Source organism: Polypterus senegalus, chromosome 13 (genome assembly GCF_016835505.1).
Source record: "Polypterus senegalus isolate Bchr_013 chromosome 13, ASM1683550v1, whole genome shotgun sequence".
Taxonomy (NCBI): Eukaryota; Metazoa; Chordata; class Cladistia; order Polypteriformes; family Polypteridae; genus Polypterus; species Polypterus senegalus.
Window position 1 is genome coordinate 41312330 of NC_053166.1, and position 26041 is coordinate 41338370.

At 39.5% G+C, this 26041-nt stretch overlaps 1 protein-coding gene across 2 annotated transcripts in view; it reads left to right on the top strand.

Moving 5' to 3' along the window:
- The window catches only part of fstl4 (follistatin-like 4), an 822703-nt gene that overhangs the window by 352918 nt on the left and 443744 nt on the right, over positions 1 to 26041 (top strand). For both annotated transcript variants that reach the window (XM_039774631.1, XM_039774632.1), the window contains exon 4: positions 20857 to 21105. In XM_039774631.1, coding sequence (XP_039630565.1) covers positions 20857 to 21105 — 249 coding nt within the window. The remainder of the gene's footprint in view (positions 1 to 20856; positions 21106 to 26041) is intronic.

A 26041-nucleotide genomic window follows, 5' to 3' on the forward strand; every position in this document is an offset into this window, starting at 1 on the left:
CTCTTCTGACATGAATGTCATGAAGTCAAAGTTCAGACAGATGAACATTTAAATGGCTCCAGAAGAGTGAACGTAAGTGGCTCCACTCCACCAGACACCTGCCTCTCTTGTTGACTCCATGCAGTGCCAGTCATCTGACTAACTAAAAAACACATCACACATGCAACTGGACATGTGAATACTCTTGTGACATGGGACACAATGACAAATAAATAAGTCAGATCTGTGTATTTGGAATTGCATTGTTTCGTTATGACAGCATTCATGTGTTAATTCAATAGTGTGAGATTTACACTAGAAAATGCATACAGACATACAAAATGCACTTGCATGTGAACTAAATATTTTTTGCGATGTTTTAATGCAAAATGTGAGTTGTGGACACCAACATTTTGTAATTGTTCAAGCAAAACAAGCTTATTCAGTTTGTTTGGGTTGAAATAAGCTATGAGAATAAACGTTAGAAAACATGAGTAGCTCTCAGAGGAAAAAAGGCTGGAGACCCCTGCGCTACTGTTTACTCAGAATGGTGCAAAAAGCAAAAAACTTCCAGTGAGCGGTGGTTCTGTGGACTGAAATGCCTTGTTGATGACAGAGGTCAGGAGACAATGGCCAGACTGGTTTGAGCTGACAGAAAGGCTATGGTAAATGAGATAACCAGTCTTTGTAACTGTTGTGAGCAGAAAAGAAGGTACAGCACATCAAACCTTGAGGCAGATGGGCTACAACAGTAGAAGACCATGTCAGGTTCTATTCCTGTCAGCCAAGAACGGAAAACTGAAGCTGCAGTGGGCACAAGCTCACCAAAACTAGACAGTTGAAAACAGGAAAAACTGAAGCTTGATCTGATGAAACTTAATATCTGCTGAGGCACACAGGTTTTTGGGTCAGAATTTGGTGCCAACAGCATGAATATGTGCACCAAACCTGCCTTTTGTCAACAGTCCAGGCTGGTAGTGGGGGTGTAATGATGTGGGGAATATTTTTTGGCACACTTTGTGCCCATTAATGCCAATCAATCATTACTTGATTTCCTTGACCTATTTGAGGATTGTTGTTGACCATGTGCATTTGTTCATGGCCTCAATTTGCCCATCTTCTATTGGCTACTTCTAGCATGACAATGCACCATGTCACCAAACAAAAGTCATCTCAGACTATGCGACTTTTAGAAATTGTGTTCCAGTGGCTACTCAGACTGCACGATAGACTTGCCAGTTGTGTGTATGCTGAAACTGTATGAACACGTGTGGTCATGACGTGAGGGCTCAGACTCTATGTGTACATGGCCCTGAATGACAGTTGTACCCATTTACATTTTGCAATAAAGCTTCACCCATTAAAAAAAGAAAAAAGAGATGCATATCTTATTATTATACATAACTAGCTGTCCCCCGCGGCTCCCTTCGTGGAGTATTGAAACAGGACAGACAATCCATAAACAAACAGGTATCACTAGCTAAGCAGAGGAAAGGTATGCTCCAACACATGGCGAGAGGTAGACTGACTCGAACGGAGGCTGGCGCGTGAGTGAGAAGGGCCAGGCCCGGCTCCCCACTCTTGACATCACGCTTCCCCCTCCCCTTGGCCCGCAGCCTCTGTCTCAGATTAGTGCGAATATATCGCTCCTGCAAGCAAACTATGAGAGAAGTCACAAAATCAACCAGATTGTTCAAGCAAATTATAAAAAACCAAAAAATTTAAATAAATTTAAATCTATTAAGTAGTCCTCTGGGGGCGGCACGGTGGCGCAGTGGTAGCGCTGCTGCCTCGCAGTTAGGAGACCCGGGTTCGCTTTCCGGGTCCTCCCTGCGTGGAGTTTGCATGTTCTCCCCGTGTCTGCGTGGGTTTCCTCCCACAATCCAAAGACATGCTGGTTAGGTGGATTGGCGATTCTAAATTGGCCCTAGTGTGTGCTTGGTGTGTGTGTGGGTGTGTTTGTGTGTGTCCTGTGGTGGGTTGGTACCCTGCCCAGGATTGGTTCCTGCCTTGTGCCCTGTGTTGGCTGGGATTGGCTCCAGCAGACCCCCGTGACCCTGTATTCGGATTCAGCGGGTTAGACGATGGATGGAAGTAGTCCTCTCGAGAAAAGCAGACAGACAGACTCTGGATTTTATGTATATAGAGATGTATGTCATTTACCATTCTGTTTATTTTGGGGTCTTTCATGTAAATTCAAGTAAACGTTTTCTAAGATGCCTTTGTCATTGACCATTTAGTTGTATGTGTGTTATTATTATATGATAACTAGCTTTCTGAAATTAAAAAGGGAGAAAATGAACATAACAATGACCATACAATATATTGCGATCGATGCACAATGAAATATTATAGTGACATCAGAAAATTGGGTCGTAAGACAGCTCACTGCAAGACAGCTGACTAAAATTTGACAACAGCCCAATCGTAAGATGAAATCAGACATCACAACCCCTCGCATACTGTAAATGAAATGAAGGATGATGAAGCCGAAATTCAGGCCAGCTCAGAAATTCAGTTGGCAACTGGAGATCAGGCTTAAAATCGTGCCAAATTCCACAAAGTGTATGCCCAGCATTGAAAGGAGAGGCAAACTGTGAAAATCTCTGGCTTAAAGAACAGCAGTCTTTATTATAATGATTGCAAGATTTATTTAAAGAATGGCCACAACAATAACAGAATTGGTTGCCTCAAAAGGCTACTAAAAAGTAACTAAAATCCCAAATTACAAAGCTAAATCATAAGCCATTAGCAGGGAAAAAAAAAACTCCAAAAAGAAAAAGAATTTAAACGAGAGAACTTTCAAGAAATCACAAAGATAATAAGAAGAGTACAAGCCAATGCTTCTGTATGTCAGACTTTTATTCATGCCAGGAGTTCAACATACCTACACAAGGCAAGGACCATGTCTAACAGAATACAGAAAGTAAACTGCAAAGTGATTAGTTGACAGGAACATATTAAAGTAAAATGCAATACAAAATGAAAGAAAGTAAAGACATATTTAATAACACTGATTGCTAATAAAAAAAACAACAAAATACACAACCAGAGAGAAGAAACTAAAACTGGAAGTAATCCTTGGCTAAAGCATCACTGTAGAGTCCAGTGAAGTTGGGTCCAACCCAGAAACCCACCTAAGATGGGTGGATACCCGTCTACCATGGGGCAGAAATACCACCCACATACACTACACGTTATGATTGCTCTGGCAGCACAAAACAACAAATTAGCCCACAAAATACCCCAAGGCAAACCTGACCCCTGGAAAGCAGGAGGCTTTTGTCCTGAGTAAGTCTTGGAAGGGAAGTCAGGCTTTTAAATTCAAAATAAAAGCAAAGATTCTTAAAAAAAAACTCTGAAGAATGTCTTGCTAGAGGGAGAACTGTGAAAAGTGACAAGTCCACAAAAAATCTTTTTAAGGAAAAGGATTTATTTGAAGAACAGGAAAAGTACAGATATATATTACAGAAATGACATATAATAAAAAACAAGGACTTACCAGAAAGGCAATCCAAGGCAAACAAGTCTCATATGGAAAACCACGAGAATAATCCATGAAACAGAGCAAAGTAAAATCGGAAAAGAAAACACAATACTTACGAAGATGGCCAAAATCCACCAGAGTGCATTCAGATGAGCCACCCCAGACTTCTGTTCCACTATAGGGCATGGGGCAGTTCATTAACTGTGATAAGTGGTGGGACCACCCATCAAATTACAAGGAACATGTTCTCATACAGAGAAATGAAATAAGTAAAAAAATAAATAAAATTGATATAAAATACATGACTAGACAAATAGCAACAATACAAAAGCATGTTTTAATGAAACAATCTTTTATATAAACATCTACGCGTGGAAGTCTGTGGTGTAGCAACAGATTGTGCAAAAGCACAAGGGCCTACAAGCTTAAGGGGCCCATGCGGGGCGTATAGATTTTTATAAAAAAAAGGGTGGAATAACTTAAATCACTTCCCCAGTTCATTGCGTTATTAATTTACAGTTACAGTGACGTGTTTGCACCATCGCCAGGCCAGTCCAGTCCAATCCATGATGATTTATGTATTCGGCAGGCCCACAGTTTACACAAATTTAGACTTTGGAGGCTCAGAGCCACAACACGTCCTAGTCCACCTTACAGAGAAGGTCACATTCTCAAATTCTCTTTATGTAACCGATGAAAGAACTCTCCTTCCACACAATATCTGTATAGGTCATCTAGAATGACCTAGGAATGACATAGGGCATCTAGGTCATCTGCATATGTCTTCCCAAAATACATCTTAATAGCACACAAATCGTCTGAATGGCTAAGGATCTCCTGCAGAGAGTTGGCTTTCTTTGAAGGACCTCACATGAATAGTGTAAATCTACATTATTATCGTAAATAATTATTACTTTTGTACTTTGATTTGATGTCAACAGTTTTCGAATTTCAAACTTGTAAAAGGTAAATCATAGCAATTCTATTGTTAAGTTATGGTCCCTGTTAGTTGGCAAACACCGAATATTTGAACAATTTGACCCTTTCTCGCCATACGATGCCGTGTTGGCCAGTAGTGGCGGATCTGACAAACATTATAAGAGTGGTTCTGCTAAACGTAAGGCACGCTTGCAACACGAATTGAAAAAAGCTAAGCTTACCAAGATTTCTACCCTTCTCAAAACTGAGGAAAGGCCAGCGGTGGTAACTGAGAATGCTGATGCTGGTGAATCGTTGCAACGGTTGCAAGCATGTTATGCAGGCAGTTCAGTGAGTGAAAAGGTTGCAACTACTGAGTCTGGAAGTAGCAATACAATGGCTTCAGATCAGGTGCTATCTGCTGAAACTGTTAAAAATGGAGAAACTACTGTAGACAAACAAGTAATATACTTTGTATATGACCAAGAAATCTCCTACCGACAAGGCAGATTTCTCGGAACCATTGACACCTGACTTTATGATGTTCGTTTTCTCAGGACTTGTGTAAAACAGGTCGATGGTGTAGTAGTATCCTGTCAGCCGGTGTTGTCATTTTAATTTTTTTACAAATTGCAATTGCTTCATTTTATAGCACAGAATTATGTTAGCTTATGTTACATTTTAATCATCTTCCTTCACAAAGTTGTCTTGGAAAACCAGGCGGGTCTACATCTTACATGTATTTATGTACTACTACTACTACCCACACCTCCCACGTTCCATTCCCACAATTTACTTTATTTTTGCTAACTTACAGCTGCTGTAATAAAGTGATTAAAAACGTTATGACAAATTTCATTTACAGAGCTGGTTTATTTGTCAGCAGCGTGTGATCTGATAGTGACGCGGTCCCAGACTCCACTGCCCAGACGGCCCCTAGGATTTAGTTGCGAATAAATTACTAACAGTTAAGCTAGACAGGAGGGGCCCACCTCAGGGCACTGCACAGGGGGCTTCAGAAAGCCAGCTACACCACTGGTGGAAGTGTGGGTGTCTGTCCAGCCCAGAAGTGAGAGGTGGAGTCGGGGTAAGAGCTCCACCTCTGAGGAAACAGAAAACCTGCTTAGTCGCTAATAACACAAGCAAGGCCAGCAGATCCGCAAAACGAAACCTCCGAAGAAAGACAAAGTCACTTAGCTGCTAACATCGGCAAAATGGTATCCATTTTACTTTTCCTCCCACCGCTAATACACAAGCGATGCGAGCACTTCAACAAAGCGAATCATCCTAGGAGAGAGATGCCCAGAGTAGTTCCTTTCAATTACATGACATCTCTACATTTCAGTTTTTTTTCCTGATGATTTCAATAATTTCTAGGACCTTGGGCTTTTTACAGCACAGGCTTACACAGCTAGTAGCAAATAATAAAGCGATAATAAAGGAGTTTAAAGAAGGCAAAAATACTTTAATCAAAAGGGGAGGCTTGACCATAACATACACATACATCACTACAGTGAGTTTTACCAGAACAATTTACAAACACCCACTAATGTTCTGTAACAAGCGTCTCTTTAGACTGTGAGAGAAGCCAACATGAACAAAGGGAGAACAGGACAATTACCACCTAAAAGTAACATCCTGACAGTTTCACTGCACATTTAAACAACCAATAAATACATTCATCAAAAAAATGCAGGTTTTAACAACAGTAATGGATGGCCACAGAGATAGGACAGTTAGTAAGTGAATTACAGACAAAGACAGGATAGTTCATTTTTGTTTCTCACGTGTCGTGTTACATTTATCACATGATTTTGTTACATTGAGGGCATCATGACATTTTAAAACATAATGATGCAGTTACAGTATCAATATTCAGTAATGCAACTGACAACAGGCTGCAGTGCTCCTTGCTTATTGCATCACATATAAAAGCAGAACTACCCAGTTACCCAGTAGAAATTTTATATATGGCAGCCTAAAGGAACATAAGTCACATACGCACTAAACAGTTCAAAATAATAGTTCATCCATAGGGCATTTCAAAATAAGAGTAGTCTCATAAAATACGTCACATTTTTAGAACTGCTTTTAAAGCCTGCAGTTAATATGGTTATTAAGTTTTTTTAATCTCATATGTTAATGATAAGTTTACTGGGGCAATACATCAAGTGGGGACAATGTTAAACATTTCAAAAAGCCTCACGTACTTCCAAAATTGGCATTTAACAAGTTATGATATCCATTAACTCTCAGAAGTAGTCAGGAGATGCTTTTTACTACACTCATTATTATTATTATTCACTTTTAGGTAATTGCATGATCAAAATCTATAAGGCATTCATTGCAATGCAGTGCCTTTAATTCTGGGATTGTGGTGATTCATAATTAATAAATGACAGAAGTCACTAGGTACAGCAAAATGGAATCATGTTTATTTTTGACTGTAACTACTTTATCGGAGAAATAGTTTATTTCATTATTCTTATCTGAAGTAGGGTACTGGGGTTAGCACTGCTGCCTCAGACACCCAGCATCCTAGGTTTGAATTCTGCACCTGATCAGTGTCGGTGTGTAATCTGCCCATTTGCCCAATGTCTGTATAGGTTTTCTTCCAAGCTCTGTGGTTTTCTTGTCACATCAGGCTAGTGGGCAACTCTGAATTGGCTCATTGTGAATATGAGTGGGCCTTAGGATGGACTGGCAGCCTGTTCAGAACTGGCTCCTGCATTGTGCCCAATGCTTTTAAGACAGGCGCCAGGAAAGGAACAAAACTCAGCAGTGCAATCACATATGTACCCACACCATTGGCCTGGAGGTTGTCAATGGCATCTGCAGCTGTTGTTAGATTAGTGAATATCAAATATCCTGCACTGTGAGACAGTTTTAGTCATATAGTAGAAGTGACAGGGTTCATTGCCTTTCATGCTTGTGCTGTGGAAGGACTGAAATCTAGAAAAAGATGAACTCATTGGCCTTATGGAGTCATAAAAAACCATCCAACAGTCTGTGTAATTAAGAAACTGAACTATGAAAGGCTTTGGATGACCCAAGTCACTCTTGGGGAGAATGATTCCTGTGTCATCTTGCAATGATCAGAGAAACTTTTTCAGGAGAATTTCTTCCAAAAGTTGTATTATATCTCCATTCTCTACATTTTGTTAATGCCAATAAAGCAGATGTACTATTTCATTTATGTTAGGTAGAATGCCCAGAGGGGACTGGGTGGTCCCGTGGCCCGGAACCCCTGCAGATTTTATTTTTTCTCCAGCCGTCTGGAGTTTTTTTGTTTTTTCTGTCCACCCTGGCTATCGGACCTTACTCCTTTTCTATGTTACCTAATTTTGTCATATTTTAATTTGTTATTTTGTCTTTTATTTTTCTTTTCTTCATTATGTAAAGCACTTTGAGCTACTTTTTGTATGAAAATGTGCTATATAAATAAATGTTGTTGTTGTTGATGTAATTTCTTTGGTTCTTGCCTTTCAAATCTATTTCTTTAGAAGAGCTTAGTTCCTGGGCAGAAAAGTGACCTTTGCCATTCTCGTGTTCAGTCTCTTATGTAATCTGTAATTGCTCTAAAGTGTCAATCATTCTTTTACACACCAATTTCTTTAATTTAGTATATGAGTGCCTCCACTATCCTAAAGAAGGCATCCCCAAAAAAAGAATTCTGGAGTTATTAACACAACAGGTTAACACAACAAAATGTTTACGCAACATTTTTGTAATTTAAGTAATATGCAGAAGCTATTGAAAAGGCAAATGAAATGTTAGGTTACATCGTAAAAACTATAGAAAGTAAGTTGATGAACATTATGGTTAGTCTACATGATGCCCTAGTGAGACCACATCTGGAGTATTGTGTGCAGTTGTGGTCCCCACGTTACATGAAAGACATAGCAGCACTTGAAGCCGTGCAGAGGAGAGCAACGAAGTGTATTTCAGAACTTAAGGACACGTCCAACTCTGATGTATTCAGAAAATTGTGTGGTCTTCATAATTCTCAAAAACATCGATAAAGTAGACCCAGTAGAATTCCTTCAGCTTAATGGTGAATCACATATTTGGAAACACCAGTTGAAATTCAAGGGAAATGAATTCAAGATGGAAGCCAGGAAACATTCAGAGTTGTGGGACTCTGGAACAAGCTACCAAGTTTTGGAATTGAGACAGAAACTTTGACAACCTTTAAGATGTACAGTTTCTGGATGCAATATTGTGACAGCTTAGCTACAGTATAGATGAACAGTCCTGATGGGCTGAGTGATCTCTCTTTAGTTCATGATCTCTCGTATGTTCTTTTTATGAAAGTCTATAATGATGATACTGATGTGTCAGAGCAGTGTCTGTACCGGAGCAGAAATCAGTATGTAATCTTAGTATGGAACGTAGAGGCCATATTCCTAACTGTACTCGTGATCTGCATCTCTTTTTCCTTTGTGGAGTAGTAATTACAAATTACATACTGACAAGGTTATCCTTACAACCTGGTCCTAACACGCTTTGGTGGTTTCTTTTTAAATATAATGTGTTTCAGACATTTTGAAGTTGGTATTTTGTTAGAGACAGACACAGACAAACTGAATACATTAGCAATTGAAAAGAAATACTGATGGTAATAACATCACCATCGTTAGTCAGTTATAGTCATAAGCGAAACAGTCAACTTTCAATTCACAGACTGTTTTGCAAAACAAACTAAAACAATAGGATTGTAAAATGTGATACTCATTGGGTTTTAGAAATTTTAAGAGGTTTTTTTGGGTGTAAAACAAAGAACACTGCTCTGGAAGGCCTTGTTCACACTTCTGTGTTTACCTGTGTTCATTCCTACCGCTGTTTTAAGCATTAAGTCCATACCACACCAGTTAAATCAATTCTATTTATGCCTCTCATTCATATCACAATGGATAGCACAGTGCATATTATGTAAAAATTTGACATGCAGCATATTTTCCACATGAATACACACTAAAACACACCATCATGCATTTCACTGTGTTTGATCATCAGGCAACTCAATAAATAGGAAGTTGTCGCTGCCAAACTCTCAATTAACCCCACTTCCAGTGGCAAAGAGATAAGAGAATGCTGTTAAAGATGAGGGGTAGTTTAACACAAGGAACAGCAGCAGTACTGGTGAACTTCAACGTGCAGAGAACAGACTACCTAGGGTTGGATTTGGCTTTCAAATTAAGAATTGCAGGAATTTGGGGTTTTCCAGAGGACATAATAAGAGAGACATATTCATCTGAAAATAAAACATTAATGTAACATAAATCTTATTTCAGTTATTCAGATTACCGTAAGTCACAAATTGTTATGTAGTGTGCTTTGCGGTACTTTAGCTTCCTGAAATGCTGGAGACAGGTCATGAGTTTGCCATAGTGAAATTCTAGATATGTGTGCCTTTAATGTACCAAATCTTTAGATGAAAAGAAATTCAATTTCCTCTCCTTCCACATTATGCTTTGTATATAATCAGAATGATTTTGCTTTTTTTTTTATATAGTGCTTAATAAGATCCACCACAGTTAACACATCAATGCTCTTTGGCATATTTAGAGCTCAGGGAGCATGATGGTGCGGTGGCTAATGCAGTTACTTCCCAGCTCTAAGGACCTCAGTTCAATTTCTAACTCACTTGCTACTTGTGCTGAACTTTCACATTGTCTAAGACTACAAGTCCGTTTTCCTGTGGATAGTATGATTTTTTACCTGTGACAGATAGGGGTCGCTATTGCTCCCTTGAACCCTTGTCCAAGACGCCAGACACCATATAAAAGTCCAAAAGTTGACTTTATTAATTAACAGCAGTGCACAAAGCACCCTCCTCTCCACAATACTCATTAAATTCACCCATACAATAACAATAATCCAATCCACCACTCCCAGACGCATTGCCACCCTTCCACCCAGCTCAGCTCGCCATCTGGGAGCTCCCATAATCCTTTTATAATCCCTGAACCGGAAGTGTTCCAATCCCCAGTCCATGTGATCTCCTATCACTTCCGGATCAGATCAAAAGTCCTTTTCTTCACCCCATGTCATTCCCCTTGTCCATGTGACTTGGACGTACTTCCGGGGCGTAAGGCAAATAAACATCGTTCCTCCCTGCAGCATCTCCTAGTGGCCCCCATGATATCCAGCAGGGCTGTGTATAAAGACTCCAATGTCCATGATGCCCTGCTGGGCTTCGGGGCACCTCCATACTGCAGGGAGGGCTCCACCTGGCGGCTTAAGGGTATCGGCCGGGATGAACGGCCGGCCATACACCACAACCACAAGTAGCCCAGATACATGGACCCAGTGTGAGGATGTGCATGTCAGTTTGCCCTATGATGGATTAGTCTCTCATCCAAAGGCAATCCATACCTTGCATCCCTAGATAGGCTTGAGCACTAAATGTTCCTATAATGGAGAAAAAAGTTTCAGACAATGGATGAATGCTTTTCTGAGTTTTTTACTATTAGTTAGAAAGAGCTGTGTGGTAAAGTCATTTCATTGTCCTGCTATTTAGAATTTTAAAATGAGCACTCTGTGTGTTCTGTGCAGAGTTGTTGAGTTCTGCCATTCCATCTATTTCTAAATAAATGGAGCCACAAGATGAGTTTGAATAAAATGCTTTTTGCCTTGTCAGGTAATTTGTTTCACAGCACACAGCTGCAAATTTGATAGTGTCTACTACCTGAGAATTTGTTTAAAAAAAGTCTGCTGTTTTTGTATTGTTCGCTCTCCTCCTGATGTGCTGCACATTCACAGCACCGATGCCACCTAATTATTTTCCTTTATTGTCCTCCAGGTCCACTCTTTACTTTTGTTAGCTGAGGTTCAGTTAGTATCACCAGTCTATGTAGGGATTACACCTTTTCCTCACGCCATTGTAGGTTTTCGATGGGCAGTTTAGTATCCCTCTACGTGTCAATGACATTCACGTTACCTTTTAGGATGAGCGCTGTCTTATATGTGAATGTGCCCGGCCATAGAGAGACTTCTGTCTGCTCCAGTCCCTGTCCTTTTCCTAAACCCCAGCTTCTTCTTGAATGGCCACCTGTGGTCCTGTAGTGGATAAATCCGAGACAGGAAATAAATGAATGGACAATTTTAAGAGTTCTTATCGTGTAAATAATGCTGCAGAGTTTCATGTCATGTGATTTTCTGTCTCATTTTTATATTATTTATTCACCTTTTGCATTATTATTATTTCTAAAAGGTTTTCGTGAAAGATATTGTTTCGTATAAAATGCTCATTTTTTTTCTAAATGTCAAGCTGATTCATCTTTTCTTTTGAGTATAACACACTGAGTTATCATTCTGATAAACACAGTCATTGTGAGCTTTTACATATTATTGTCAAGCTGAATAATTTTTGTTGCACTCCCCCCCAAATGTATAGTATTGTACTGGGAAACAATAGAACTGAGCGTTGCTTCTTTGTTAGCTCTGTGACAGCTCAGTCAAGCTGCCATCTATTTTTCAGCACATTTAAATTAAGATCAGACTTCTTTTGTGGTTAGTCTTGTGCTGTTTTTCTGTCCCTCAAAGAACAGTTGAAAGATTTAAGTTAGAAGAGTGGTGAACCTCCTGGTATGCTGAGATGGGCAGGTGGGATAATTTCGCCAAAGCAAAAGGCCAGCCAACATGTAACGACATTTAATGTGTAATGCGTAATACGGAATAAATGTTAATTGATGGACAACATAGTCAAGACCGCAGGGATCAGAAGTTACATTAAGCCTGTGGGATTAAGTCTTTAACTTAAAACACAACAAATAAACACCATTTTGGTGAAAAGATACAGTATGTCTCGATTACTATTAATAGGTGAACTTCTACATGTACTGCCAATGTTATGTTGTGTATGACACTGATATGTGCAGTGCCCTCCATAATGTTTGGGACAAAGACACCTTCTTCCTTGATATACAGTACCTCTCTGCTCCACAGTTTAAAATTACAAATCAAATAATTCAGATGCGATTAAAGTTCACACTGCAGATGTTCATTTAAATGTATCTGCATACATTTCAATCCCACCGTGTAGAAATCACAACACTTTTTACACCAATTTCAGGGCACCATAATATTTGGGACACAGCAGTGGCTGGCTGGTCTATTAAAGCTGTCATATTTAGTACTTTCTTGCATCTCCCTTGCATGCAGTGTCTACTTGAATTCAGTGATTCACAGACATCACCAAATGTTGAGCGTCTTTTCTGGTGAAGCTCGGCCAAGCCTCAAATGCTGCCATCTTCAGCTTTTGCTTGTTTCGGGGGCTTGTCCCCTTAAATTTTCACTTCAGCATATAGAAGGCCTGCTCAACTGGATTTAAATTGAATGACTAGCTTGGCCATTCAAGATTTTTCCATTTTTTTATTTTTGAAAACCCCTGTATTCTCTTAGCAGTATGGTTGGGAACATCTTGTAGTAAGAAGTGCCATCCAATGTGTCTGGAGGCATTTACTGGAATTTGAGCAGATCGGATGTTTCTATACGCCTCAGAATTCATTGTGACACTGCCATCAGCAGTTCCATCATCAATGAAGAGAAGTGTGCCAGGACCTGTGGCAGCCATACGTCCCTAAGCCATAACAGCCTCACCACCATGTTTAACAGATCAGGTGATCTTCTTTGGATCTTGGGCAGTTCCTTTTCATCTCTACACTTTGCTCTTGCCATCACTTTGATCGTCTGTCCACAAGACCTTTTTCCAGAATTCCAGAAGGTTCTTCTTCGTAAACTGTAATCTGGCTATCCTGTTCTTGTAGTTATCTAGTGGTTTGCACATTGAAGTGTGGCTTCTGTATTTCTGCTTATGAAGTCGTCAGCAGATAGCAGTTTCCCACATCTGCCTCCTTAAGACTGTTTCTGATCTGTCGGACAGTCATTTGGGGCTTTTTCTTTACCATGGTGAGGGTTCTTCTGTCATCAGCAGTGGAGGTCTTCCTTGGCCTACCAGGTCCTTTGTGATTAAACAACAACAACAACATTTATTTATATAGCACATTTTCATACAAACAGTAGCTCAAAGTGATTACTGAGCTCACCGGTGCGTTTATCTTCTTAATGATATTCCAGACAGTTGATGTTGGCAATTATAAGGTTTTACCAAAACCTCTAATGATTTTATTCTTGTTTGTCAGTTATTATGGCTTCTTTGACTTTCATTGGCACAGCTCTTGTCCTCATGCTGAACAATGGCCACTATAAGATCCAAAGCAAGCCAAGGTATCTTATGCCTGCACTAATGAAGTAATGACTGAGGAATCACAAACTCCTGTGATGCCAATTGTCCCAAACACTACGGTGACTTCAAATGGGGGGTGGGGGGGACAAGGTAGAAAAAGCATTGCCATTTCTATGTGGCGTGAGCGAAATGTATGCAAAAAAACCTTAAATGAAAGTCTGCAGTGTGTACTTTAATCACATCTGAATTGTTTAATTTTAAACTGTGCAGCAAAGGGGTAAATCAAGGAAAAATGAATCCCAAACATTAGGGAGGGCACTATATCTGTTCTATACAGTATACTGTATTCTGGACAGGTGACATTCAAAGTGTACAGTATATGAAACTACATTGCATTGTGCACACTTGTCATCATGTGCTATTGTGGGTATGATCATTAGAAACGTTTTGGCCATACTTATTTCCTAAAATGCAGTTACATTTTTTGTACCACATTTCCCTAGGTGAGCCACTCAAAGTGAAATTAAACATACTGCCTAATTTTTCCTCTAGTGACACTCATTATCACTTACTTTTTTATTAATTATTTAAAATGATTTATTGATTATCACACAATGAGTCAATTGAGAAGTAATACCAATTACACCATCCAATCTGAGTTTCCTCACCCAGGGATACATCCTGATAATCTCAATCATATCGGAGATTCTAATTCATGGATCAGATTCCATTTATCATTCTGTAGTTTACACTACTGAGAAAAAAGAATGATATGAGTGGCGAATGTCAATAGAAGAGATCTGGTGGGGTAAAGGTAGCGCAGAGGTGTCATGCTAAGATTTCTGTTGCTAATTATATTGAAGATAAAGGGTCTGAAAGAAGACAATCTTGGGACAAATGCAACTTGGATTAAGCAGCTTTGAGAATGGTATTGTCATATTCTCTTGAGCGTGGGGCCGTGTTTAAAATCTTGCAGTTTTGGTGTTACTCTATTTAATACACCTGTTTGGTTTTGCTTTCCTGTAAAATACAGCAATCATTTTTATGTTTAGTTCACCGCAACCAACTGCGATTCTAAGCTAATTTAAGATTTTGCCACCTGCTTTGTTTTATTTTTTTAATTATTATGTTAGCCACTTAATCATGCGTATCCAGATGTGACTACATGTGAATTAACAGCTTCTCTTTATGTTTGCTGTAATTTCCATTGGTTTCTTTTGTTTCAGTGATAAAGGAAAATGTTTAAAATGAATTCCAAGGCTGAGTTTGGGGAACAGTACCATAGCATGTAGACTTTCTTTATGATTTGCATTAATTATCTTGTAATTATAAGAATTAATTTTCCTGTTAACAGATTAATCCCTTAATTACCTTTAATTGAGTTGCTATACTGTAGTACACAGGGGGCAATGCCATACAGCAGAAAACACACAGCAGGGCAGCACTCTAACAGAAGGTCTCAAGGTTCGTACAGCCTAGGAGTTTTATCCAGAGTGACTTACACATCATAAGCACTTGCTCTCTAACACAGCATGACATTCAGACTGCTGCCAGTGTATGAAAGCATATGCAGTGTGTCAACAGAGGACACCAGGATTCAGACCCAGGACTACCAAGGAACAGACTCACTATACATTTACTGTGTGTTTCTTTATTCAATTAAGTGAAAAAAAAAGTGTTAACTCCGAGTGCTTCTCAGGCTGAATGGTGATGACAAAAAATGCATTTCTGAAAAATTATAGGACTTGGCAAAGCTCTTTCTTCATCCCTGCTCTCCCGGAGTGAATACAATATTTTCTGTTCACCTATGCTCCTGCTTTTCACTAGGGACACAAAATATTTGCATTCCTATGTGAATTTCACAGAGACATACAGAACGATTAGTAAACTGGATGAATGGCATTGTTATTGTTCTCTGAGGAGCTGTACCCGTTACGACGCTCCCTGCCTTTCTGACCTTGGAGTTTCTTATAATACAATACCTGTCAATACAGATTAAGGTGGCCAGGCTCTATTTGACAGTTCCAATTGGTTAATTGGTAAAATGCCTAATCTCCTGATTATAGTTTTGCATTTCCTGTTGTCAGAGATTTGGTTGAGGAAGAAGTGACAGAAGAAATGACTGTCAGAATATAACAGTGCTCTTTTATGGAACAATGTTCTGCACAGTAATACCAAACATCGAGGAAGCGTGCTTCTTATAATAATGGCATTTCTGCTAAAAGCCATCTTGCTATTTATGGTGGGTTACAGACTCACTCTTAATGTTTCCAGCATGTACTCTGTGAAGGAAAAAGAATTTCTTAATACAGGTAATAAGTAGCCATCTAAACTGGAGTGATGGGTATCTGTGTAAATAAAAGGAAGGTTTCTATCTTCTATATAAACATATGTATGTCTGGATAGCTGCAGTCCTTTAAAGAATTTTGAAAAAGTTTATTTACCAGAAATATAATTACAAGACAAAATCTTCTTCTTGTGATGTGCAAATAATTCCTGACATATTAAATTTGTGTTCTGAAACACAGCTGGAAATATATGAGCACACAAAGGAGTGGCGGCACGGTTTTTTGCAATTGAGCACTGAAAAGTTATAACGCCTTACATTATCGCTCTATTATAGAAAAAAATCCTGGAAAGGAAAAGCAGGGCGACGAGACGTGATCTTCTGGGAAGACACTTAAAAGACCCGCGAGATGCAAACATTATCAAATAAGAGCACAGCCAGCAAAACGCTCAGTCTTGTTAAGGCACGTAGCACACACAGATCCTTTGCTCTTAGCACATATAAAGCGTATAAGGACAATACATTCTAGATGAAACGTCAATGACTAAGCAAAGAAGAAAGAGCAGCACGGAGAAAGGAGACCCTAAAGCGTTGGAGAGGAAAAAAAGGCAGATAAGAGATTATGAAAGCAGTGGAATTTGAAAGGCTTAAACAAATGATGGCGTGATACACATGCAGAGAAAGGTAAAGAATATGAAAACAGTAAAATTCGAAAGTATTGTAGTGTCCCTGCCAGGTTGAAGCCTTTTTTGTTTTAAGTGAGTGTTAGGTCCGATTGAGGGAGGGCGGAGTACAGCACAGAAGACTGGTAGTAGGGTACTGATTGATACGGTAAGGGGGGGCAGGCGAGACCTGGCGGATGAGGGGTTGGAGAGGATGCTATAAAGTTGTGTTTGGAGTTATGAAGTCGCGATTGTTCAAGTAAAACTTTTGTGACACTTTATTACGTCAGTCGCTACAGTATCAAAAAAAAGATAGTAAAGATCGCATTAGCGCAAACAAAAGGAAATTAATCATCAGGTGTACACCAGGTGTAATTGAAAAAATAGCAAGACAAAGCGAGGTCAGAAATAAAAGGCAAAGAGAAGAAAACAATGTCTTTTCGACTTCGCATCATTTAATGCACAAAACGTAGATTTACACAATAATGGACCATACACTGTGAGAATCTGTGGTCCCGCAACAGTTAAAGCAACGACAAGTTTAATTTCAAAGAAAACACAAATCGGTCAGGTGTATATTTATGATCACGGAGAAGCGATCACAATGCGAGTAGCAGAAACATGAAGTAGCAAAAAGGACAGCGGCTGTACAGGCTTTAAAATGATTGTGCTGCCCCTTCACAACGCGAGCAGCGTTATACATCCTACGAGAAAGAGATTTAACCATGCCCGGGGCCGGAAATAAAGGACAGTATTGTTTTTACAACATCACGTGAGACAAGGCAGTGAGCCATCATTTAAAACAAGATCACTGACATCTAACCTAGCAGTTGTTGGATTGCTTTTGGCAGACATGCATCATGTGCTCCCAGCTCTTAAAACAACGACATGCGATAAGCAGAACATGCAGCTCGCCAGCAGCAGAAAGACAGCAGATGATCCGACGGCATCTCCTTAGTGTGTGTTCAGTTGACCCCCCACCCACCACAATGCGAGCAGCGTTATACTTCCTGCGAGAAAGAGATGTAACCACACACGGGGCCGGAAATAAAGGACAAGTATTGTTTTTACAAAGGTTTTTAAAGTAAAAGTGAAAATAATGCATATGTAACAATTCCCATGAAAATAACAATCTCTTTAAATTGTATATCCAGTAAACCAAACACGGGGTTGGGCGAGTGAAGCGAGCAGGGGGCAGAACCCTCTAGTATAGTAAAATGAAATGAAATCTAATTTTTAAATCAGAATAAAATTGTCCCAGAGGTGAAGATAACTGCAGACCCAACTTTTGATGTATTAAACATTTAACTGACTGCATTGAATGTTTACGCTTGTACAAAAAAATATACGTCGCATCCCTACATCAAATGCAACAGTTTGCAGATTTATACTTATTAATATTTCTGTAATTTGGAAATAAGATACCTCCTGAAATTTTTTGTGTTGATTCACGTGTCAGTCCTTGAAGTGTTTGGCTAAATCAGTTGTGTCAGCCCCTTTATTTGGTATTGCGCAACAGCAAATCTTGCATACATGCGTGTATGTATCTTGTGGGTTTCAGTCCCAAGTATTTCCAGACTCCACTCCAGCTGCCCTCAATTAAGTGCGCTGGTGAAGCTGCCATCTTAATAACACCTGTGAGTGGGTGGAAAGGGCCCTGCAACACTAATCATGTCGACTGGGAGCCTATGAGGCCCAACTGTAAGCCATTTTAAAATTTCAATACTTTTGACAATTCTACCGTGCATTCATCTGCCCTCAAAGGAGACACAGTCCATATCCATTATCAGATTATGGTCTGACTTCACCCAGAATTGACTACTACTGTGCTTCACTTTCCCTGTTAGAAGACGTATCCTCTTTTCCTTTATACCCCAGATGCCAAGACAGAGCAAAAAGGAAAGCAAGGGGTAGGTTTATACTTTTTTCAGCCATCAGTCTTTAACATTAATATGCTGAAATGTGCCAAAAGCAAACTGATGTGACACCATACAACCTGGAATATCCAGAGATGTCACAGACGATGCTGGCTGATACACTCATTTAGTGAGGTGTTCATTCCTTAAGGCTACATTGCTGCATCTCACTGCATTGGTCTTCTTGGTGGCTGCTTCTCTTTTTTCGTAGTTCTCATCCTTTCACTTGAAGCTGCAAACATTTTAACGCTTGTCAGTACCCCTAACCCCTATCGGACCAATGTCATATTGACCAAACCATATCAGCAAATTCTCATGATATATGTATGCCCTTTTGCAGCAGAAAGGTTTTGTTTTTGCTAGTTTAAAATCTCCGTCTTCTGACTGCTAAAAATTTCCTCCTTCTCTGTTTAAACCATGCTGCTTTTACAGAGGTTAAAGGTTCAAGTAAAACCAAAGCTTACAGTTTAACAAATATCTATATACTAGTAACGGTGGACTGCACAATAACATTCAGTGAATACACTGGACTTGAGCATTCATAATTTTCATCCTCTTTCTCTGTATGTTTACCATTCATTTGCTCAGAGGTTGATGCGCTTGCTGCTTCTTAAACAGCGCTTCTTTCCTCCACCCTAGCGGCCCACTTCTTCTCTTCTTCCGTCTGCATCTTTTCACATTAAAACTGATTAAGTTAGTGTATGCATTGCAATTACTTAGTACATTTTTCTTAATTTTTCACTTAAGCTGGCACTTAAGTGTTCAAGCTGCCTCAAGAATGACTTAAGATATGAAGAGGTAGGGGAAGTGACAGCAAAGGTGGTAGGGAATGAGAACGGCACCCGTACACATGCGCCGCATGGCCGCCCTGCTGGCTGCTGCCGAGAGTTGATTCTACAATAAAATAAAATAAAAAGAGAAATAAAAATCATCACCCTAAAAGCGGACAGTAGAGGTCACGTAGTATATGTGTACCAAATTTCAGATCAATAGGTCAAACAGTTTGTGAGCTACAGGTGAATTAAAATCCTGAAGAGACAAACGGAGAGCCATGGTAGCATATTATATAAGAAAATAATGCTTTTAACATTTGAAGGCACAAGAATAAAATCACATCCCCCTATAGCTACAAAGGGAAGTCAAACTTAGTCAAGGTTAAAACATGGTAAGGCAAGAAATTATTAGTCATATTAAAAGGATTATAATAAATTGAAAGTCAATAACAAAAATAGAGTCAAGACTAGATTTTTCCTTATCAGAGTCATCAAAAACAATATTCTTTATGAAGTTTCTCTGTCATATTGATACAAAGCTGGCATGAATATTTTCTGCAGCATGTCTGCAACATAGCAACAAAGTAAAAATACTGACTCAAAGCTTTGAAGTATTGCTGCCCATAAACAGCAAACACACAAAAAACAATCGAGTTCACGATGAAATACTCTACTAGTCAAAAGTTTTGGAACACCTTCATTTTTTCAGTTTTTTTATTTGTGCCGTCCAGGTCTAGTGAATAAAATGAAATGGTAAACTGCCAAAGGTTTAAAAAAAAAGTTTAGATTACCAAAATCCTTTTTATTTAGTAAAAAATGATCTGTTTGTATGGAATGATTACAATAAAATAAAAAAAAAATAAAAAAACGATTACCAAAAACTGAAAATAATGTAATTTTCACAGTTGTGCAAAAGGCTCTTTTCGGGGAACAGTTAATGAGCTAACAACTTACGTCTTTTCTGCAGCAATTGAAGTTAATTTAAGCCTTGAAAATTGATGCAAACAATTCCTACAAGTGTCCCAATGTTCGTTGATTACTTACAAATACTGTGTCGGAACAAAGAGCATTGCTACAACCTCTGAAGCATTATTTGGACAATATTGTACTGATTATTGCTATAATAATGGTGAGAAAAAGGTCATTAACAAAGGAAGACAGACCATTATAACCAGGAGAAGTGCAGGTCTTAAATTTAAAGAAATTGTGAAGTAAGCCAAGGCGTCAGTGACTACAGTTTCCTACACCATCAAAAAGAACTTGGAAACTCTGACAGGAACAGATCTGGCTGTCCCAAAGTGAGTGTATTCTGAAAATTGAACCATTTTAGCAATGGCTTTCTTGCCGCCACTTGAACTGTCCAACCTGCAGCTCGAAGTATTTACACTTGAACACGAGACTTGCTTACTTTGCTTGCCTAATGGGTAAAATAAAATATACCCCTTGACACTACAGTCCGAGAGTATCACTCATGCAAGGAAAGCAAAGTATTGGGTTTAATTTCAGCATAGCCATCTCTGGGCTTTTTATTTTGACATATCAAACCTAAGATAAATGTTTATTACCAAATGTTATACTCTTTTATAACATGGACAATATAGTCATCTTTCCATAAAGGCTTTTTTCTTTATTCTTTCTCAATAGATGATCAGAAGGAAGGCAGCCTCATTGCAGCCTGTCTTAGGAAATACTGCGGGAGAGGTCGTCGATGTGCCATTAACAAAGAGACGGGTGCAGCAGAATGTCTGTGCTTGGAAAGGTGTCACCCTAGCTTTGTGCCTGTCTGTGGATCGGATGGAAAGTTTTATGAAAATCACTGTGAACTTCATCGAGCATCCTGTCTGCAGAACAAGAAGATCTACATTGTGCATAGCAAGGATTGCTTCTTCAAAGGTAGGAGACAAAAAGCATTAGAAAATCAAGAAAAGGTGCTCTTTTGCTCAAATGTTTTCATTAGGCTGTTTGATTCTGTCTATAGCATGGATTTGTCACTTGTAATGGTATTTGGCTGTTTTGTCATTTTTAACTGTATTTGGTAGTTGGCTCTTCTGATATTGTGTTTGCATTTGAGCTGGTATCCATTCTATTCAGCTACATACAAGCATTCAGTATAGTAGACAGTTATTCAATTCCTCTATAAAAATAATTCTTATGAAGTCTAGTGTGTCAGAGCAAATTAAAAAAGCTAAGACCATAAGGAAGCCAAGCAAATGAACAGATAAAATGCAAAAGAAAGACCCACAGTTACTTGTCTTCCATAACAAAAGTATGAATTGTCATTATTTAGCCTCATCTTTTGTTTCGTATTGCCTGGACTTTGTTGAATTGCATTTTCTCTAATACTTTTTCTTCTTTATGTGGCTATAGTTTGTGTGACTCCTCTTCAACTGTAGCACTTTCTGCATTCTTGTTTCTCTCCTACCCTTTATAACTCCTTTTTTCATATTATAAATATATTATAGAAGTCTCATTTTGTCAGCAGATATTTTGAGTGCGTTATGGTAGTCATTTTATTTTGCATTATCCAGAAAGGAATCACAACTGCTCTATCTAAGGCTGATGCTCCATCTTGAAATTGTTGGTGCTGGGCCAGGCTCCATCATCCTGCTGCTCTATATCTGGAATAAGCGGATCAGATTTAAGTAATGATAATTGGGCACCACAGTAGCTAACTCACTGTCTCATAGCTTCAGAGACCACTGTTTGATTCCTGGCTTGGTCATTGTCTGGGTGGACTTTCACTGTGTCATATCATTTTGTAATGTGCTTAATCCAGACCAGGGTCACGATGGGGTGCTGTAGCCTGTCCCAGCAAGTACAGCGCACAAGGCAGGATCAAACCCTGGACATGGTGTCAGTCCATCACTGGGTGAACTCACACACACACACACACACACACTAGGGCCAATTTACCTAACCTGAATATCTTTGGAGGAAACCCACTCAGACATGGAGAACATGCAAACTCCTTGCAGGGACGACACGGGGTGCAAACTCTGGTCTCCTTACTGTGAGGCAGCAGTACCACTGCACAACCATGCCACCCAACTGGCCAACCCTTTCACATTCTTGTTAAATTAATGGACGGCACAAAATTGACTTGCCGTCAGTTCATGTGGGCAAATGGATTAGTGTCCTACCCAATGTTTTTCTGGGATTAGACAATGGATTGATGTATCTTCTTGTAAAGGCAGTGGAGTTATGCCTCAGATCACTTCACAGAATCATTTTTGAATTTGGTAAATGATCCTTCATGAGTGAAGTCTGGATATTCTCCCTTGGTATGTATAGATGGGTTGGTTTTTGTGGAGCCTCGTACTTGACTCCACTTCTAAAGAACATCAACGTAGGATTCCTGGAAGCAGCAAAATTATATTATCCACTTCTTGAAACTAAATTTTCCATTCAAGCTTTTGAGGACACAGAAGTTTCCCAGCAGCATCATTAATCAAACCCAAAAAGGGCACATTGACCTAAACAATGCCGGCTTTGTGTCAAAAGTGAAATTGCAGCTCGTTCTTGGACTGGTGCAAAAGAATAGAGACAGAACAATGTAAACGGGTTAGCGGTTCAGCTCAACCACTCTTTTTATTGTTGTAATGCCAAGCTGTTATCACTTTGCAGTAATTAAAGCTCCCAGATATCACCAGTTACTACTTTAGCTCACTGAGTCAACAACTGATACCTTCTTCTTGGAGGTGGCCTGTATTATGCTCTGGAGCTCAGTAGGTGCAACCCAGTGGGGCTCAATGTTTTTCATCCTGGTCATCAACTACCTGGTTGGACAAGTAAATGAGTTGCCATGCAACCTCTAAAATATACTGGCACATTCCCTCCAAGCTGGTCCTCATAAGGTTTGCAAAAAATTTGACACATAACACCTGGAAAGGTTGGGTGCAAGTCAGGAACCAACTTTGGATGTGGCACCATTGTATCTCAGAGCTTATTACTGTAAACTTGTTACAGCACAGCCTGTGATCAGTGAAGGGTGCTATAAACAATATAATTAACAGAATCTAAGTTATGCACACCCCTACTACACTGGGGTAATGCTACAGTGGTATTATACAGCATTATATAACAGTTGAACAAATATACAGTATGCATGTGTCTTAGGGATGCCATAAGAAAATCCATGCAAGAACATAGACATTGACCAATGCTGTCATTCTTATTAAAAGGTCCTATTAAATATTTCATTTAAAACAGTTTCAAATTTAAAACTGAAAATTAATTAAGCTCTCAGGGGAAGACAAAATCTCTCATTGTTTGATATATCACTTGCAGGTAGATGGCAGATAATGCAGCTCTACTAGAGTTAAATGAACTTTTAAAGTTGTGCCCCAGCTCAATTAGATTTACCTGTAATGGAGTCGACCTGACCCTGACAAGTTTGCTCTTTACCAAAGTGCCAATGAAAAGAAAAAGCTCTAGGTGGATGTGACCTGCATGGCACCAAAAACGTATCTGCTTTTACTTTAATAGGCTCATCCAGTCTGACTTAATGGAACTTTGCCTTTGGATCATTTGACGTCAGTGATTGTGACTGCATGACTAGAGGAATTATTGGACTATTACCGACTTATTCACATGGCACTTTTGTTTGGGATAATACGCTGTTGAGATATGAACTTGCAGTTTCTTTGTGGAGGTTTAATCCAAATGTGGCATATCTGTTTAAGATGTTCATCTCAACTGCAGGATGTCACCTATGAAAAGGAAATACGTCAGAAGCAGAATGTGACTAATGGTAGATTTGACACAGATGTGTGCTTATTTAGCCAAAGAAATGAAAAAAACACATTAAATGTGTTCTCAAATCCATTGTGTACTAACACTTTTGAAAAGAACAAATTAAATGAAATGCATGGAAAACAACACATTATTTGGAGCGACATGGAACATCTGTTAGTTTTGAGGCTGTCCATGCTTCCATTATTGAACCTGCATCCAGTTCAGGACTGAGAAAGGTAGACTTTATCCTGTCAACATTTGTTGATTCATTTTCCAGACCCACATATTTCAGTGCTTGGTCTCAGGGTGTCAGGACTTGTCCCAGCATTGTAGTTGTTAAAACTTATTTACGCTACTTTAGATCTTGGAAACAAAACTGAAGTGTCTGAAGCAAAACCCATGCCTACACTAAGGTACCAATTCACCATTGGTTCACTGTTTGTTTTTTAAACAATCACCCTCTGGGGCTGTCTGGTCAGGCTGTGGACATTGTTGTCATGATATGACAAGACAGAGTCCATCCAGCCATTTATTATCAACCACCTACCTAATCGATATGAGGGTTGCGGAAAAAAAAATGTATTACAGTGGCACTTGGTCCAAGGTGAGAACTAAACCTAGATGGTGCACCAGGTGACTGTAGTGTCCATTAAATGCAATAAACACAATAAAATAGATCCATCAATGGCTTTACAGTATTAAGGCACAGTGATCAGCAATGCAGGCCTGGGTTGAGTGCTAGGCTGTGACACTGCCTGTTTGTGGGTGTTCAGATTGTCCTCACCTTCATATTCGAGTGTTCTCTAAGAATCTAATTCCACTTCCAAAACAAGCAGGTTGAAGTTAAATGGCGGTTCTAATCAGGTCCACTATAAGAGACATGTGTTACAGACGGGTGTCTTATCCACAGCTGACTACTGCCTTACGCCTGATGCTTGGATAGGCTGTGTTTTGCCTAAGCCTGTAATTAACACAATCAATTCAGAAAACAATGCTAAGTCGTGTCTGCATTATACGAATAAAACAAATGAAATCTCCTTTTATCCAAAGGAAAAGGTGCAAAGATTTTAGTTAAATTTGTGTATGCCATAGTGTGAGAAGGGGATCCCCAAGAAAAAATCAATTGCTTATCGGCTCTCCCGAGGTATGCTCAAACACGAGGTTGCCAGCCCCATAGACATATATAGGTAGACGCTGCAGACACTGTGTTGCCCAGTCGACACGATACGTCAGCGCATCCGCCATATTGCAAGTGGCAAAAGTGCCATTTAAACTTATACAGTTAGACGTGGAAACCGGGTTTTCTGATGAAAAAACAATAACGTTTAAAACAGTATCGTTTACATACAACACATTTTGGCGAATCGTGTTGGCGCAGTGGGTAGCGCTGCTGTATCGCAGTTAGGAGACCCGGGTTCGCTCCCCGGGTCCTCCCTGCATGGAGTTTGCATGTTCTCCCCGTGTCTGCTTGGGTTTCCTCCGGGCACTCCGGTTTCCTCCCACAATCCAAAGACATGCAGGTTAGGTGGATTGGCGATTCTAAATTGTCCCTAGTGTGTGCTTGGTGTGTGTGTGCCCTGTGGTGGGCTGGCACCCTGCCCAGGGCTTGTTTCCTGCCTTGTACCCTGTATTGGCTGGGATTGGCTCCAGCAGACCCCCGTGACACTGTAATTAGGATATAGCAGGTTGGATAATAGATGGATGGATGGATTATTATTATTATTATTATTATTAAATAATTCCTCCCATATAAGTAACATTTCTCGGACTGCCTTCTTCCACCTCCGAAACATTTCTAGATTTCATCCTGTTCTTACACAACACAGCACTGAAGTATCAGTTAATGCCCTAGTCATCTCACGTATAGATTATTGTAATGCTATTCTATCTGGCATCCCACAAAAACGTATATCCATTGCTTACAACTTCTTCAAAATTCTGCTGCCAGGATAATAAGCTGCTGTTCTAAATCCACTGAACATATTACGTCTATTCTCTCTCAACTTCACTGGCTCCCTGTTCACTACTGAATGCAATACTAAATACGGCTCTTAACATTTAAAGCTCTCCACAGTCTTGCTCCCCTCTACCTCAC